An 18,905-nucleotide genomic window follows, 5' to 3' on the forward strand; every position below is an offset into this window, starting at 1 on the left:
ACTTCTCTTTTAAGTATTGTCACGTAGGTTATTTGTGATGCTAACTCCAAGAACGCACAGCTGGGACCAGTGTATTGATACTGTGGGAAAAAAAGCATGGTAACCATTTTAAATATCCAGAGTTGTTATGTATTGATAAATCGATACTTTAGACAACACTAACACAAGGCATGAGTAGCAGCAGTTACACCACACAGAGTGGTTGATACTCACCCATTTATGTGCTGCCTGTTGAGCCCTGAACTTCACAGTAGAAATACTATATAGAGATGTATTGGAGATTCATAGTATTAATCCTTCAAAATCTATAATAAGACTGTGTCGAACTATCCCTTTATGAATTCAGTTCTTGAATGTGCACCCTTTATATTACCAGTGACATTACAGGAGAAGAATTTAACTGTTGCTGGTCTGTTTTCATCCTGACATGCTTGATTTACATGATCACTAGAACATTGTGAACACAGTTGAAATGATTGATCGGGTTGTTTAAGCCAGTCCGCCGCTGTCATAAAGTAGTCTTATCTATTACTGTTGTAACACGTGATTGACGTGAAGTTTTTTTTATCAAAGTTGACAAAGCTTTAAATAGTATCTGTAGAGCTGATAAGGTAGATTGAAGGGCTCCGTTTAGCATCCTCAACACATGGTGTATGTGTCCATTTGTGTGTGTGTGTGTGTGTGTAGCTACACATACATATACACACACACACACACACACACACACACACACACACACACACACACACGCGCACACACACACACACACTAGGATAATGACGCACAGATGTGTGTTAAGTAAATATAGGCAGCTCCTTTTTACGGAGCTCAAAGGGGGAGCAGGAGAAATGATGGGGTATTAACAGGAAGTTCCAATTTGTAGGTCAGAGTATAATAACAACCTTTGAGTGAGCAAATTGAAAATGAACCCATTGAGAATTGAGTCGTGTGCAGCTGAACACTCACTCGGGGGCCGCAGTTCCTGCTGAGGAGAAAAAGAGGAAAGAGAAACAGAAAAACACTTATCTGGAGCTGAATGAGAAGAGCTCAGCAGCTCTGGAGATACCGTAACTCTCTCATGCCTCATCTCTCAACCTCAAGTGAAATTACATTTGGTCAGCTTTAGGTTCAGATTTTTATTTATATATAAAAGGTCATTTTCTTGATTTATACTTGGTAAAGAGAGTGATTTTCCTAAACATCAACATAAATATAGATATAAAATTTATATTCACTTGTAATTCATAAATGTATTTTCCGAAATCTTCCCACATTTCTTGCTTGTTCATTTTTTCAGTATAAAGTAATTGAGTAAATGCCAGAATACTGTGCAATCTGTGGGTTAAATGCACTACACCTCCCTCCTACATGCTTGTATTGTAGAACTCAGGCCTTTGAAGTTTCACTGGGACCTTAAAGGAATACTCAACACCCCAAATAATCATTTGAATATCAGTTACTCACACCATGTTATGTTTAATGCATAAAGAAAACTTTCCCATGCCTCCATGGTGAACAAAGAATTCAAAAACTGGGAAACTTTTTGATGAATTGAAGTCATAAGCAATTGCCTTTAACATTAAAACTATATCAAAACATCAGTTTACAGACTCTTGCAGCTGGATAAATGAAACTTGGACTATACTGCACAAGTTGTGTGAAAGTTTGTAAATTGAAGTTGTGACAGAGTTTTGTTGTTGTTACATGTACATGCTCTTCACCAATCTAGTCAGTGTAAAATTGGCAAAATTCATCACCCTGCTAGTTTGTATTAAAGTTGGAGTATAAATGTAATTCTTCAGGGGCCAAAATGTCGAGCTGTATGGTCTGAGCAGTTATTTTCATATGTTTTCCCCAGGTTGAGCTGGTGCGATGGACAGAGAGTGTTGGCCTGACCCTGGTGAACAGAGACCTGAACTCACTGCAGCTGAAGACTCCTTCTGGACAGATTCTCTCCTTCCACATCCTGCAGATCTTCCCCTTCACCTCTGAGAGCAAAAGGATGGGCATCATCGTGAGGGTGTGGGACTCATAACAATATGATGTGTGGATGCTCCTTCCTGTGGGGTGTTTTTGTTTCTAAATCATGTGTTTTACGTCTGTTTGTGTCTGTCTCTTCAGACATTAGATTTACAGGACTTATATGTTGTTCACATTTGAGGTTTTAAATGCCTTAGAGAAACCAGACTTCTATATTGTAGGTCTTTTGTTTTTTTGTGTCCTCTTGCATCTTTTGAACTGCACAGAAACTTGCAGCTGAATTGGGATAGAGATATAGTTCTGCTGTTTTAGTTGTACACTGAGAGTGTACTAATTGTCATTTGTAATTTGATTCAGGAGGAGTCCACAGGTGACATAACTTTCTACATGAAGGGTGCTGATGTTGCCATGGCGAGCATCGTCCAGTATAACGACTGGTTGGAAGAAGAGGTAAAGGCTTTAGCAATGATGCAAATCCATACTTCATACTAATGGTACATTCTTCTCAAGACTTTAGGTTGTACTCACTTGGAAGTGTTCGAACATTGGTTATTTTCACAACTAGCACTGAAGTCACATCATTTAAAAAGCCTAAATTAGCTACCTATGCTGCGTTACGTATGTGGAGTGGTTTGTTTAAAAGGGACACAGATAGAAACTCGACCATTTTTTGACACTTACAGTTTGTCACGTCAGTTTTATATATAGAGAGTGGCGAATTATTACAAAAGTTATCTCAGGATAAAGTGAGAGAGGGGACAGAGACACAGAGATGCACAACAGCAACAATAACAGTAGTTATTAGCTGGTTTCGGACTACACTGTCTCATTTTAAGTCAGTTCCTGAAATGATCAAGAGAGCAAAATATGGATCCTACGTCTGTTTTTATGCATCTCTTCCCCTGTGACCCATTTCAAGACAATCATACTTCATATAGTGTGATGAGCATGACAGGACTTACGGACACATACCCCCTTCCACATGATATCTACATCAGCTTGCTTTAAAAAGAAAACAAAAAATGATGTGCATACAATCATTTTTCTCAAAATATGATCATTTTAAACCTGATGTTTGACAATTTGCATCTGGCAACGCTGATTGTTACTGTCAGAAATTCTTTATCTCAGACTGAATTACAATGCCAATGTTGGTCACTCGGTCGCTTGTAATCACGTAGCGTAATTATGATGTGACGTAAACGAGGCAGGAAAATGTGACAAAATAAAGTATACTCAAACCAGACAATGTGCACATTAAAAACCCAGATTTTTGTGTGTGCTGTTAATGTCCAGCACCCTCTCATAATCAGGACATTCATGGAGAGACCAACGGGCCGCGCCTACACCAGTGTGGTGGTCGAAGGTCTTGTGTGCATATGTTCATAATTATATTGGCATTATTGAGTCATTTAGCACTGGGGGCAGCGTTTGATTTAATTAGTGACCTACATAAAGTTGAAGTAATTACAGTATGTCATATTCTTGAACAATGGTGCTAATGATGTCCTGTTGGCTGTAATATCCCGCTGTCAAAGCAGCCGGCACTGCGGTTACTCTGCTTGTCAATAACCAATCAACAGGACAGATTTGCCCCATTGGTGTTTCATATCAAAAATAAACCGCCATCCATCCCTTTGTTTTACTGTGTCCTCTGAACTTCACCAGAGGCTATGTTATTCACTATTGATTTCTTTGGTGTTGGTAACAATATGCTGCTATTGATGGTACTGTACATGGTGTACTTATACAGCAGCTGCTCTGATAGAACAGATGATCTGCCCTATGTTTGATATATACTTATCTTCAAGAAATGACATAACTGAACATTCACAAACATTTATTTTGAATAACCACAATCTCTAAATTCAACCATAGAAATAAATCTTTAGAGCCACAGTGGAAAATCCTTCTGAAAATCTTAGAAAAACTGTGTGTATATCTGTTGATTAACATCCTCCTCTCCTTCCTATCAGTGTGGGAACATGGCCAGAGAAGGCCTGAGGACACTGGTGGTGGCCAAGAAGTCTCTGTCTGAGGAGCAGTATCAGGACTTTGAGGTATGGATGGACACTACTGTCTTTTAAAGTTTGAACAGCTCTATTCAGTATTTACTCTTTGACTGGTTTACGTCTCAGTTGCCTGGTCTGTTGCAGCCTGTTTACCCTAATATTTCCTCCTCCTTTTGTCTCCCCCTGCCACCTCCCTGTATGTGCAGAGCCGCTACAACCAGGCGAAGCTGAGCATCCATGACCGAGGCCTGAAGGTTGCAGCAGTGGTAGAGAGCTTAGAGAGGGAGATGGAGCTTCTGTGCCTGACTGGTGTAGAAGACCAGCTACAAGCAGACGTCAGGCCCACACTGGAGCTGCTCAGGAACGCTGGCATCAAGGTGAGCAAGGAAAAAAAGCATTACTACCAGGTTAATGCTGATAAAGTACTCACCTCAGCAGTCTGTCGGGGTTGTAATAAGATACACAAAAAGCAGGCAAATGCTGGTCTTCTACTGGAAACCAGTTGTGTCTATGTGTCCATTTAAACCAGACTGTGACTTTGTAAAGTCTTACAGAGTGTGACTAAAAACTCACATTGATATTAGATGTTAGAAGGTGTGTGAGAGTTTTCAAGTTGTTTCAAAGTCTTCTAGTGTATAGTAGGCATAATTTGTACATTTTCTTGAGTAAAATTAAAATTACTCTGACAGAGTATCATGTACTTCATAGTGATGATATTTTGCCTGTTAATGAAACATCTTCACACTTGCTGTAATCTCGTTCTCTCCTCAGATCTGGATGCTGACAGGGGACAAGCTTGAGACAGCTACATGCATCGCGAAAAGCTCCCACTTAGTCTCCAGAAACCAGGACATTCATGTTTTCAGACCGGTACGCTGTTTTACCTTACCCTCTTTCCCGTGCTTTGTAACAATCATAATGTGCCTACGTAATGGGAGCCTAACTGCCTGATAGCTAATTGTATTGTGTGGCTCTCGAGCAGGTCTCAAGCAGAGGAGAGGCCCATCTGGAGCTCAACGCCTTCAGAAGGAAACATGACTGTGCTCTGGTCATCTCTGGAGACTCCTTAGAGGTACTACAGCACAGCGCAGCACACAGTGACATTTCATTGCGCAGCAGATGATGCTTAGGATGCAGCCAAAACAGGCGATGAGAGAATAAAAAGTACTTCTCATCCAAGACTAATACTTTGGAGTTCAAACAAAGCCTTGAGGATTTGAAGAGGAAAACAAAACACTAAAACATATTGGTCACTATTTTTAGGAGGCAAAACAATTGAAACTTTTACTGAAAATTTTTAACAACTAACAGCTTGTTGGAAGAGAAACACATCAGTGTTTTCACCTGCATGGCGTACAAGATAATTTGATTAATGTAATGAAAGAAATCATGTAAATAGATCTGGAGCTTTTAGTGTCTAGTAAACTTGTGTATCTCCATCACTGTTGTGTTGCAGGTGTGCTTGCGGTATTACGAGCATGAGTTTGTAGAGCTGGCATGTCAGTGTCCGGCGGTGGTCTGTTGTCGCTGCTCCCCAACTCAGAAGGCCCAGATAGTCACGCTCCTCCAGCAGCACACAGCCAACAGAACCTGTGCCATAGGTGAGTGCTGACAGACAGGGGAGGTGTGTCTGTGTAGATTTAGCTACGTTTAAGGGGAGAAAAATGTGTGTAAAACAATCTGTTGGAAAGAGGAATTACGCTAGCAGGCCAGTGGGTTGTAGATAGATATTGTAGATAGATAGATAGACAGTAATATTAAATATTGCTCTTTTTAATCCACCAGATGGCAGTCAAAGCTCACCTAGAGAGGCACCCAGCAAAGTCTGCTATGTTTCTAACCCCAGTCATACAATGTAAAAAATGTAAAGCTTATTTTAGAATGTGTATATCTTTCCATTTTGTGTCAGGTGATGGAGGAAATGATGTCAGTATGATCCAGGCTGCAGACTGTGGTATTGGGATTGAAGGAAAGGTAATGTCCTCCATATATTACATTAACAGTAACAACAGAACATTTCATAAAGACTTTTAGAATTCAGTGAGAGATTTTTCTGATAATCTTGAATAAACATGTTAAAAGCTCTTTTTTGAAGTTTTAAATCACTCTGTAGCATTCCAGTAGTGTCAAATCCGAAACTTCAAAATTTGGTCAAACAATGTGTTATAGCCTCAAAATGCTATTTTCCCAAGCCCTTCTAAAAACTTTTTCACACATAATCCAACATTGGTTTCTGCACAGTGAAGTTGTTACATATAAACCTACAGTATGTGCTGCTACAGATGCTATGTTAATTTGGTTCCAATTTGGAGTCAGCGGTAGACTAGCAACTCCTGTGTGCTGTGTGGTAAAATGAAATTAAATGTATCTATGGTCCCTTCAAAGCCACTGACAAAAACAATAGGTTAACCTAAACTGGTCTACTACTGTCCTATCAGTAGTTTGTTTGGGTTATTGTGTGACTTTGGTGAATCCAAACTAACCCTTTAAAAAACCATTATAACACGTGATGAATTCAACATAGCCTGGGATGAATAATTGATATATGGATGGTCATTAGGGGTGATGAAGTATTTTGTTAAGTAGTAAAACTATCAGTATTCATAGGTCTACATTTTCAGTGGTGATATCTTTCCCTGAAGGCCGTACCTCTTACTAAACTGTCAAGAACTTTAGCGGCACACAAACAACAGTTCACAGCATTAAGAGAAGTGTCTTGTGATAACTTACAGCGCTCATGCTTCTACATACTGTATCTGCCTTTATTTTCAGTTTTGAGGTTTGTATCAGGTTTTGTAGAAGCAGACGTTACTGATGTACTTAAATTTAACTCAGCAATGGCATCTTCATTCTTGTGTGTAAACAGGAGGGGAAGCAGGCGTCTCTGGCTGCAGACTTCTCCATCACTCAGTTTAAGCACATCGGTCGTCTGCTCATGGTTCACGGCAGGAACAGCTACAAGCGCTCTGCAGCGTTGGGTCAGTTTGTCATGCACAGAGGCATGATCATCTCCACCATGCAGGTACAAAAATCATTAAATCACTGACAGAATACTGGGCCCTGGGGACGGGAGGGGCTCGGGGGATTGGACTAGTGTGAGACGGCGTGGACACAGAAGGCCTAGTCCCTGTTAGGCCCATCTCCTAGTAGAAAGCTGCTCCTTAGTTGCAGTTGAGCAGACCCCTCCTGAATGGCTGGGGACTGTCCTGAAGGAAGTGTGATCTGCAACAGGCCATCCTCCTACAGGTCTGGAGGCAGCCTCGGGGAAGCAGGGAAAAGGAGAAGTGGAAAAAGGGCTAAAAATTAGGGGAAATGAAAAAAGGAGAAAAAAAAATAGTGGGGATAAAACAACCAAACAAAAATAAGAATATAGAAATGCATGTAGTTCTGCTCTGGCCTGTGTGTCACCTCATGATTGGGGAATTTTAAATGACTTTTTATGGCTTTCATTGTCATGTTTGTTAATGTTCTGTTCTTAATGTCTGTTTAAAATGAATAGTTTTGTTTTTAATATGTTTGTTTTTTGTTTGTTTTCTGTCCTCAGGCTGTCTTCTCTTCTGTATTTTACTTTGCCTCTGTGCCATTGTACCAGGGTTTCCTCATGGTTGGGTATGTACCTGCTCCAAATGTGTTTATGTGGTTAAAAATGATTTATTGTTCTAATTGTATCCACCACCTCACTTTGCTCACAGAATGATGGAACAAGGCCAATCATTGTCTGACTTCTTTATTAAAACAATAGTTTGTTTTGCTGCCTCCAGAACTCTGTCACCTGTAGTATTAAACTGCATTTATTACTGCCAGTAGCTCCTGGGTACCCCAATTAAACCAGGAACAAAATCTTTGAGATCGCCACTTTAAATACAAGATGCTTTGGACAGCTGAGATATAAAAAAAAAAGGCTAGCAACAGCAACACAGCACAGAAATGAGGGTTTATTTGATAAAGTGAACATGGAGTTTGGTGCCCATTCTCTCCATTGAAACACCACTTTGTTCTGTGCAGCTATGCCACCATCTACACCATGTTCCCAGTGTTCTCCTTGGTTCTGGACCAAGATGTGAAGCCTGAGATGGCTCTTCTCTACCCAGAGCTGTATAAAGACCTCACCAAGGTACAGTTCCCGTTTTTTAAAATGTACAAATTTGACAAAATAAATTCACTTTATCTGCATTTTCTTCCCTTAAGAACTTTTATTAGGAGGTCAATATCATGTAAACATACAGTTGCACTCATGGGTGATGTTTGTGTCTTTCAGGGGCGTTCATTATCTTTCAAGACTTTCCTCATCTGGGTTTTGATCAGTGTGTATCAGGGTAAGGTGCCCAGTCTCGTTCTTAAAGTTACTTTCTACTATCACTCTCTGGCTGATGAATACATTAGATTCATAAAAATAACCCTGATGTTTTAACAGAACTACCTGAGACATGACAGTGTCTCTAAAGATTGACCAGACTGGTATTGTAGACTGTCACAGCAACTCCTCAGCCACCATTTCATCTTTGCTACTGTGTCTTAATACCAGGATCTCTGGGCCCCTTCAAACTCTCAGACAGTCAGTTTCTCAGTATCTTAGGTTTCCAACCGCCATCCGCTTTTACATGCAGGCTTTTGTCTGTCCAGTAAATCGATATTTCTGTAATCGCTAAGCCATGCAGCGTGTGAGAAAGATCTATGTTCCTGCTCGAGCGTGACTTCCTGACAGCTTGAGGTTTTTAATTAAAGGCCAATACCAGGTCTGTGGAGAAAAAAAAAAAAGAAAAGAAAAGAAACGTGAAGACGATATGAGAGCATGACAGCAGAGGGGGAAAATATTGGGCACCAATCTTTCTTAATTTATTACAGAGTTTGACTCGCTGGAATGTGTGCTGTATAAAGACTGTATGAAAAAGCAATTAGGTGTGCAGTTATAGGCTATTAAGCTCAATTTGTGTTGTGTTATGATAAAATGAAGGGCTATCAAGATACAGTAGGCGCCCTAAGATGAGTGAGTGTCTGGACACATAAAGATGTTAATCAGACGGAGACACACTGGAGCACATTTTACTCTCTTAAATAACGATATCAAATCAGTCCTCATCTCCAGACACATTAATCCTTAACTCGGTGTCCCAGTCAGATGATTGTGGAGCAGACCTTTGAAAAAATGTTAAGAAAGAAAGAATGCATGAAGAAAAATGGTCCCGCAGGAAAGCATTCAAACAAGTATACAACCCACTTTTTATCATCTCTTTAAACAACTGTGATGTCATGCAGTCGATTTGTTTCCTTTGGTGCCACCAGGTGGCATCCTCATGTACGGCGCGCTGGTGCTGTTTGAGTCGGAGTTTGTGCACGTGGTCGCCATCTCCTTCACAGCGCTCATCCTGACCGAGCTGCTGATGGTGGCGCTGACGATTCGCACCTGGCACTGGCTCATGGTGGTGGCTGAGTTCTTCAGCCTGGGCTGCTACCTGGCCTCGCTCGCCTTCCTCAACGAATACTTTGGTAGGTATCCATTTATCTGGTTCTTTTATATTGAGCTTGTGTCTTTGGAAACTTCAGAAATTAAAAGAAAAGCTTAATTTTTTGATGCAAAGATGCTTTTATGAAATTAGTTTAGCAAAGTTTTATGTGCCCAAGTTTGATGAAAACTGCGACCTCTAAAAGACTTAAAGGTATACTATGCAGGAATTGCCAGTTACAGTATTGCCAGCAAAAGTGAAAGCCTACCCCAGATTAACTCTATTTGGCATCTCTCTTTGCTGTATTTGCATTTTTTGTGCTGTGTCCATGATTTTTGTGGCTTCCTGTTGAATGCACCCTTTTTATGGTCACTACCTTTTGATAAAGTCCTGACCTCACCAGAGTGCTGTGCCCACGAATGTCCCAAACACAGGCAGAAAATACAGACAGAGGGCAGATAAATACACCATAGGTCATAAGTGTTGATGAAGAGGTATTAGCTTTGTAAGAATATATACATCGTCCATCCATTTTCATCCACTTATTTGGGGCCGGGTCGTGGGGCAGCAGGCCAAGCAAATTATTTCAGACGTCTCTTTGCCCAGCGCATTTTCCAGCTCCTTCTCCGGAGGCGTTCCAAGGCCAGATTAGATATATTATCCCTGTAGGGTGTTCTCCTACCAGTTAGACGAGCCTGTAAAATCCTCTGACAGGAGGTACCCAGGAGGCATCCTGATCAGATGCCAGAACCAACTCAATTGGCCCCTTTCAAAATGAAGGAGCAGCGGCTCTACTGCGAGCTCCCTCCGTATGTCTGAGCTCCTCACCCTATCACTAAGGCCCAGACACCCTCAGGAGGAAACTCTTTCGGCTGCTTGTATCTGCAGTATCATTGTTTTGGTCACTACCCAAAGCCCATGACCATAGGTGAGGGTCAGAACGTAGATTGACCGATAATACGAGATCTTTGCTTCCGTCTCGCTCCTTACCTTCTTTCAGTGCAGTGCCCGCATCACTGTAGATGCCATGCCAAACTGCCTATCCATTCTCACACTCCATTTTACCCTTACTTGTGAACAAAAACTTGAAAAAGCAGTCACTCATTCCCCCAAGTGAGTGAGCTACTGTCTATACATTGCTCTTTAAGGAAAATTCTCCATAGTATACCTTTAAATCAGAAATAAATGAGGTATTTGGCACAACAGCAGTTAACCTATGTTTTGTTACTGTTAAATCTCCTGATTATTTTCTGAAATAATCGATTCTGTGTTGTTTTTTTTGTCTGAAATGTCACAAAATAGAGTGAAATACTCATTTTAATGTCCCAGGACCCAAGCTGCAGCAGTCAGATTTCTTGTTCTGTCTAACAAGCCATCTAAAAACCCCAAAAAGTGGAGTTTCCTATCATGTGACAAAGAAAAGAAGCAAATTCTCACATTTGAAAAGCCAAAATACTTATCGACTATAAAGACTAATCGTTTCAGATATTATTCTATAAAGAACACATCTATGACTCACTTCCAGTGAGCTGTCTGTACAGGAGAAGAATAACTTTACTTTCTGGTTTGGTAAGTCCAGTATTGAGTGGACTTAGCACTTGAAGGGGCCACAGTCTTCTTTACTGCACCTGCTTTGTGCTGATTTTGATGTAACACTACCTGACACCCAAGTGTTGTGCAGTAGTTCAGCCCTCAGCTCTGTGCTTTAACTGCTCCCCCTCTCCTCTCTCACTTTGTCTCTCTCTGTTTCTCTGTTCACTGCTAACCTTTGTCCTGCACTCACTTTATTTCTGCTGCGTTTCTTTTGCTTCTGTATGTTGGCAACAGGCATAGGCAGGGTGTCCTTTGGAGCTTTCCTTGGTAGGTGTGCAGCCTGTGAACTCATCTCCTCATTTCCCTCATCCGCCTCTCTACATTTATGTCTGTATGTTCCAGTGATGTTGTACTCTGTCATCTTTTTGTTTGATTTGAATCAAGGTTTCTTTACGTCATGTGCACTGCAGATGTTTGTTATCTTGTGTTTTTTGTGTCATTCCACAGTTACGTTTTCATTATTAGTGCTGTGACAAATACACAAACTCCAACATGTTGTGACTGGATCCAGCACATCAAGACCAACATCTGATGATGACTTTCTAAGCTGTTTCTCAACTGTTCATGCTGCTTTTATCTCCTCAAGTGACTCTTTCATCACTTGATTTAATGCCAATTTTCCGACGTTAAGATGTGTATTAAAGCTGTTTTTCTTCTGCTTCTTCTCTCAGACTTGTCGTTCATCACGACTTGGCCTTTCCTGTGGAAGGTGTCTGCCATCACGCTGGTCAGCTGTCTTCCTCTCTACATAATCAAATACCTGAAGCGCAAGTTTTCCCCACCGAGCTACTCCAAACTATCCTCATGAGCCAAACTTGGATTACTCGTGTTTGTTTCGTAGTTTTCGTGCTTCTCTGAGCTTTCTTTTTTCAGCACTTTTTCCTTACTCACTGATCCTCAGTGACGGACAGGTAAGAAACCACTGGAACAATCGAAAATGTTCTTTGGATTATGTCACTGAGATTTTGGATTACTTGAAAAAAAACGGAGCACATAAGAAAAAAGACTAAAAGGACAGAGTCACCAAAAGAAGGGCAAAATGGTGTAAGTGACTGCACTTCAAACTTGACTCAAAAAGGGTCAATCTGCCTTCTTTTGTTTTTAAGCATTTACAACAAATCAGCTTCAAATGTCATTTTATACAGTTCTGATGCGTTTCTTTAAATGTTTAAATTTTTATATGTGGAGTTCAGAATTTTTTTAAGTGTTATTTTTTATTCCAGGTATTAATTACAGTCGCTGGCCTGCATCTTTCAACAGTGTTGAGTTGCTGTAAGGGATTTAAAAAATTTAAAAAAAGATCTTTTATTTTAATGTTTTTGTATGTTACTGTAAATAAAGCCTTTACATGCAGCTTTGATCACTGCTGCTGTCAATGTGAAACCTCACTGCATTTAAAGAGACAGTTCACCCCAAAATACATTTTTTTAAAAATGCACATTTTCCCCTCTTACCTGTCACCTGCTCTTTATTAATCCATATTGTTTTGGTGAGGGCTGCAGAGTGTTGCAGATATCAGCCGTAGAGATGTCTGCCTTCTCTCCAAAATAATAAAATTAGATGGCACTCAGCTTGTGGTGCTCTTAGTGTCAAAACAATACATCTAAAAAAACTCAACAGTGATGTCTCTTTCCAGAAATAATGACCTGGTTACTTAAGATAAAACACAGACCTTGTTGTGAGCAGTTTCTTGTAGGAACTATTTTCTTTCTACCAAACTACACCGACCTACTGAATCACTGCACAGAAGGAAGTGTGCATCTACTCATGGAAAACTATGGCGGCATAGTGTGTGATTTTAAACAGTATGAGAGGCGTGACATGTAAATTAACAGCATCAGCCTCTAGTGTGATGTATAACACACATGGGTAGCAAATTTATAAACAATAAGAATGGCATTAACATGGCAATAACAATCATCCTCCGTCTCTAATATGGCGGTTGACCTCATCCTGTGCTCGGAGCGGAAGGAGCTCCCAGACCTCATTGAATTCCCAGTTTGCTGATATTTGCAACTGCTGTACTTCTTTTTCAAGTTAGCTGTTATCCAAAACATCACACTTGTCTCTTCCATGGTTCCGTCTTGTCAGCTGTCCCTTTTACACGGATGTCAATTCAGCGCCGTTACTGCCTATGCTACTGGCTTAAAAGCGAGACAGCTCTGTCCCCCCATTCCACAATCATACCTTTTATACAGAATGTTGAGGCGCAAGATTTCCACCTTGAACAGGCAGTGTAAAGGGGGGTACTATTGGCATCCTCTTTGGTTGAGCTGTAGCATTAGCTGGCTTAGTGATGCTAGGTGAGCTAGCAGTAGATGCATGCTTCCTTCTGTGCGAGGTTACGGTTGGCGGGTAATGAAAGACAGTAGTTCCTAGGGCAGATATCTCCCAACGCTCTGCAACTCACAACTAAACAGTCTTACAAATAGAACTACAAGTAAGAGGAGAAATATTTTGATTTTGAGGTGGACTGTCCTTTTTACTCTTCAAATAACATTTACGATGACATTCACAAAAAGAATGCTGGGACTTGCTTCAAACTGAATTTCCATGTGTTCGCTGCTTTACGTCCTGTCCATTATACAAGACAGTGAATGACATCATCAATCATCATCTTCGTAGTATAAAACCAGCACTCCATAGCATCAGTAAATGTTGTATCATCAGCATATTTGGCCTTGATTATACTGCATAACTTAACATTTATGATGTCTGTCAGTGGCCACCAGTCCTCTTGTCGGGACATGGCAGCTCGCTTTGTGCCTCATTATCATGTATGTCAATGTACCGAAGCTGCGTCTCATAGCATTGGATGTTTGATCTGAACTTCCAGGAGCTTGAATCCTGCTGCTCTACATGGAGAACATTTTTCTGATGGTAAAACTACTTTAAAAGTCACAATGAAGGACCCTGAAACACTGACGGCTGTATTTATTTTTAGGCCTTTATTGACAATATGAATCCCCTGGGCTTCAGTGTGACTTTGGCCTGTAGCGGACGTTGACATTCAGCTCTTTTTAAGGAGGAATGAGTTTTATCATTCACTCCATGTACTCCTAGTGCTGAGTATGTTTTGAGCACAGTTGAAGAAAGTGAAACTGATCCTTTAAATGTACAGTTCATTAAACAGGGTGTAGTCTAGCTATGTTTATTAGTCAGGTTGTCATTTCTTACTAAATTGAGTTTAACTCAGGTTGACTTAATATAGCTGTCGGCAACCGCACTGTAAAATGTAGCTACACTACAGGAAAAAAGGCAAATACAGGAAATAGCTATTTGGGTGCGACTGTGACACTTTGATGCAAATTGCATTTAGGTTTTAAATTTCTGATTTACATTCTTATGAAGAGCAGTTCCAAATGTTGATTCCCGTTTTTTATGTTGAGATCTTTGCTCTGTGCTCTATGTGATGTTGTAAAAACTTTTTCTGTCTCAGCAACTTGCTTTCCATGTCCTACATTGCGATTTCTAACAGTATGTCTTGTTATTTATAATATTGTTATTGATTAATAAATAATAAAGAGACGACAGATGCCAAAAGTGCTTTTTTTTCTTCTCATAATGTTGACAGAATCAGAAACTCAAGACAGTTGCTTTTATTCAGCATGAAGCTCATCATGTGGCCACTAGATGGGGATAGAGATTAAACTTGACTGAGGAAGATGTGGTTGAAGGTAAAGGATCACTGTAATATTATTGACCATTTAGAGATATAACTCAGTTTACTCATGAAAATGCTGCTCTGCTGAGAATATAAATACCACATATAAGGGGCTCATATGGAATATGAGATTTTAACATCCACAATGACCAGTGCTTTTCAGTGCAGTAATATGATTTAACAAATGTACATTAATAAACTCAACAAATCGTTGTGACCCAAGTTCTCAATGCTCTAAATTAACATGTTTCTACGGCAATTTAACAAGAAATAGATTGGGTACTTTGTAGATGCAACATTTTTTACCCAGAAAAAAACATTATGTATTCAGTTTTATCAAATACTGCTTTTAGCGCATTTTAAGCCCTCAAAGTACTTGTGCGAAATAATATTGATACACTTGAGTATTGCATTATGTTTTGTGATACTGTATTGATTCTCAAAAACATTGTATTGATTTTTAAATGTTTACTTTTTTTTTTTGTTTTCCTTATTTGTTACCCAAAGAAACCTTCAAGCACTTTTATTTTATTTTATTACTGATAATAAATGGTAATCCTTTGCTGAGATTGGACAAAAAGTAGTTCTAAGATGTTGGATATTAATACGCCCATGGTGTTGTGTTCTTCATACACTTTTTTTCTCTAAAATTAGATTTTAAAAAGGGCAATGTATCAACTTACAGTATTGCAATATATTGTACAGACCTGTAACCCCTATATTGTGATGCGTATCCTATTGCCAGATTCTTGCCAACACACAGCTCTACTTGTTACACACAGTCACAACTGTTACATAGCCAACTGTCGGTTATCTGAGTAATACCTTAAAGTCCTGCCTCTGCTCAAAAATCTGTTATTCTTATTGTTACGTCCCTTGGATGTTTGAGCTTCACTGTGCAGAATGATGTATGTGCAGAGTTTGACATTAGAAGGCTGTTTTCACTTTCTCCATGCTCACCTTAAATCTTCAGTTAACACCTGGAAGCACCAGCTGACTTCTGTGACATCATAAGATTGGAAGCCAATCATGAGCCAGTCTGCAACTTGCACAAGTATGATTGAAACTTGAAACCTGAGACATCTTGTGTCTGGCAGTTAAACTTTTAACACAGAAAATATTTGCAAATTGATAGATTCTAGATTTGTGGATTTGTCAAAGAAGGATAAGGAGTAGGTGTCGACATGTGACGGCACACATTGGTGCACTTTACAGCTGAAGGGCACGTGACTGGAGGCAGCTTTTGAGGTAAAGATGACCAATGCTGCACAGATGCCTATTATTTGTGCTATACAGCTGCTCCAATTGAATAAATTGGGAAAAATAAAAGCCACTTGAAAAAATTAGTACATAACAGGGTGAAGTGTTAAAAGACAACAACAAAAAAACAACAGTTAAAGCAAATGTGGATCAAAAACCTCCATCTTAAGTCTGGAGGAGTAGAGTCAACTCATGTTAAGTTTAAGTGTTGCATCAAACATGTTTTGACTTGATATTGCCCTGCAGTTACAACATGCTGTGACAACTTTGTGTTTTTTAGTGACAATCCAGGTTTTAACGGCATTTCACAAGACCTCTAGGAGCAGCTAAAAGTAGTAGCTAAAGTTGCATCCATGTAGCTATATATTTGAACTGAAATGTAGAAAGACAATTATTCTCCAGCACATTTACTCACCCAGCCAAAAACAAAATGGCAGTAGTTCAGTGTTACTTTTGCTCTGAGTTCTTTGACCCAGCTGCACACAAGATGGTCCTAGTCTTCTAGACTGCGCGCTATCATCTGGCTTGCCGAGCAGTAGGAGGTCTGGAGGACATCGATCGGTTGTGTCCACGTCAGGTTAATCGGTCAAGTTGTGGGAAAAATCGCTTTTCTACATTTTTGATAAATCACATCCAACATGAGTTTAAAATTATCTGATGATACCTGCTATCTTTAGATTCATCCAACCGTTTTATTCAATCACTTTCCTCTATTTCCAGTAGAGCACTTTTTGTAAACCAACCTGGAAGTTAGGGTCACCCTGGTCTCCTCTTCAAAAAGCCAGTGGGATTTTTCCATTGTAATTTTGAATTATTGGGAACTACTCATTTCTGAGTTTCACGACACATTCTGGCACCACTCTGGATTGATCACTTTCTGCCTTCAGTATCACGTCATAATATTCACATCATTAAAAAAACAAGCTAAGTTTAGCCTTTTAACCTTTTTTAGTGGAAAATATATCAAATTATCATTCAACTCAAAATATTTTGATATGTTTAAATAAAGAAAACAACATATTTATTTTATTTATGTAAAAAAAAACATGAGAAACACAAGTCAAAGTAGAGTTTGTGTCCTAATACCTATCTGTAGGGGATCTTTAAATAATGGAATCTTACTGTATGTGAAGAGAGCTTAAAAACAGACATGCCTATATAGTAATTACAGATTGTGCTTTTAAATGCAAAAACTGTGGAGGAAGATTTAATGTATACACTCAAAGAAAAGATATGTTTTACTATGTAATCTAAGGCAGTCGTGGAGCAAACAGACAATGTGTTATCAATTTCTCCCTGCAGAGCAGGAAGTACTTTGTGGATGGAGGAGTGACCCAGTGATGAATGTGATGGTCCGCTGGCTTTAACATGTTAAGAAATGTTCTCTTTCATCTCCTCATGTTCACTTTGTAGCTGTGCATCCACGGGAGAGAAGTGCCGCACCATAGGTTGTATTTAACTGTTCCTACAGTGTGTGCATCTATGGAAGATCATTGTGGTGTGTTTTCCAAAGCAGCTGCAGCTAATGTGCTGCATGAGGAGCTTTGATGGACCGGATAATGTTCATGTGACTAATGATTTATTGTACTAACAGAGAACAGTTTGTCTTTGTTGGAGCGATGTTCTTTTTGTGCAGTTTTTGTGTGTCAAGTTATGTTTTTTTTCATTAAATGGTAAAGTGCTGAGATCAGGCTGGGTCTCCTCTTTATTTATATTGTAAAATTTAAAGGGAAAAAAAAAGGATAATTAGAAACAAAACTTTCAAAGTGGTTTATAAAATATGTAAAATACTCTCAATACTACAGCCAAGAAGATTAATGAATACGACTCTCATTAAAAGCCTCTAAAATAACAAACAACATTTAAAATGTAAAACAGATTTAACACATTTGAGCTCTCTAGTCCATAATTTAGCACATACGCACTGATTGGCATTTCCTGATCATTTAGTTAAGCCTACAGGAACATCTGGATTACACTGCTTTGATGACCTGAAGTTGCTCATAGAGTCGAGCGTAAAAAGATAAATGTTTATGAGTCAGAGAAACTCCAGAAATGTACTTTTAAACCCCAGTCACCAGTAGAAACTGTTGGCATCATAATGAATAGAAAGGACATTGAACTGTTTGTTTTGGTCATTTCACTAGTACAAAAAAAAGTCGGATGTTGCTAGTTGTTACGGTGACAACACACGTTAGTGGGGCTGTAAAGCGTAGCACACTCACTAGTTAAAGAAATCTGTTTTGGCCTACTTACAACTGATTCTCTTATTACACAGAAAAATACAACCATGCACAAATCAAAGTTTCTCTCTTTCATCGAGCTGAGACTAATTTTAGTTTCACTGCCTTGTTAACTCATCGTAAAACACATGTCAGTCAGATTTATTCTTCCATTCATTTTCCATAATTGCTTATCCTCTTGAGATTCACAGGGGTGCTAGAGCCTATCCCAGCTGACATTGGGAAGAGGCAGGGTACACCCTGGACAGGTCACCAGACTATCACAGGGTTGACACATAGAGACAGACAACCATTCACACTCACATTCACACCTACGGGCAATTTAGAGTCACCAATTAACCTGCATGTCTTTGGACTGTGGGAGGAAGCTGGAGTACCCAGACAAAACCCATGCTGACATGGGGAGAACACGCAAACTCCCTGGGTTCGAACCCCCCTCCCCAAGTTCGAACTAGGAACCTTCTTGCTGTGAGGCAACAATATCAACCACTGCACCACCGTTAGAAACAAAATAAATCTCATCAAAACTGTCTTAGTTAGTCTTGTTAGCTGTTAGTTTGCTCATTGTTCCAACAATCACCAGCTCTGGTATGGTCAAAATAAATCTTTCATTCATCAAGTTGAAGTGAGTCAAAAAGTTACGGTGGTGTTTTAAAAGTAACAGACAGTGAGTTAGTGACTTGTCACAGGTCAGATTGTTTAGGGAAGT

General features: G+C 39.6%; 1 protein-coding gene across 3 annotated transcripts in view; it reads left to right on the forward strand.

The window, feature by feature from the left end:
- The window catches only part of atp9b (ATPase phospholipid transporting 9B), a 60,786-nt gene extending 46,228 nt beyond the window's left edge, over nt 1-14,558 (forward strand). For 2 of the 3 annotated variants that reach the window (XM_050034255.1, XM_050034257.1), the window contains 14 exons: nt 1,859-2,020; nt 2,338-2,430; nt 3,957-4,040; nt 4,199-4,369; nt 4,764-4,862; nt 4,975-5,064; nt 5,449-5,593; nt 5,902-5,966; nt 6,859-7,014; nt 7,537-7,601; nt 7,998-8,106; nt 8,251-8,308; nt 9,276-9,479; nt 11,701-14,558. In XM_050034255.1, coding sequence (XP_049890212.1) covers nt 1,859-2,020; nt 2,338-2,430; nt 3,957-4,040; nt 4,199-4,369; nt 4,764-4,862; nt 4,975-5,064; nt 5,449-5,593; nt 5,902-5,966; nt 6,859-7,014; nt 7,537-7,601; nt 7,998-8,106; nt 8,251-8,308; nt 9,276-9,479; nt 11,701-11,837 — 1,638 coding nt within the window. In that variant the 3' untranslated portion in view covers nt 11,838-14,558. Of the gene's footprint in view, nt 1-1,858; nt 2,021-2,337; nt 2,431-3,956; nt 4,041-4,198; nt 4,370-4,763; nt 4,863-4,974; nt 5,065-5,448; nt 5,594-5,901; nt 5,967-6,858; nt 7,015-7,536; nt 7,602-7,997; nt 8,107-8,250; nt 8,309-9,275; nt 9,480-11,263; nt 11,297-11,700 lie in introns of all 3 variants that reach the window. The other variant, XM_050034258.1, reaches the window with a different exon arrangement.
- Nucleotides 14,559-18,905: the final 4,347 nt, after the last annotated feature.

Source organism: Epinephelus moara, chromosome 22 (assembly GCF_006386435.1).
Source record: "Epinephelus moara isolate mb chromosome 22, YSFRI_EMoa_1.0, whole genome shotgun sequence".
Classification (NCBI taxonomy): Eukaryota; Metazoa; Chordata; class Actinopteri; order Perciformes; family Serranidae; genus Epinephelus; species Epinephelus moara.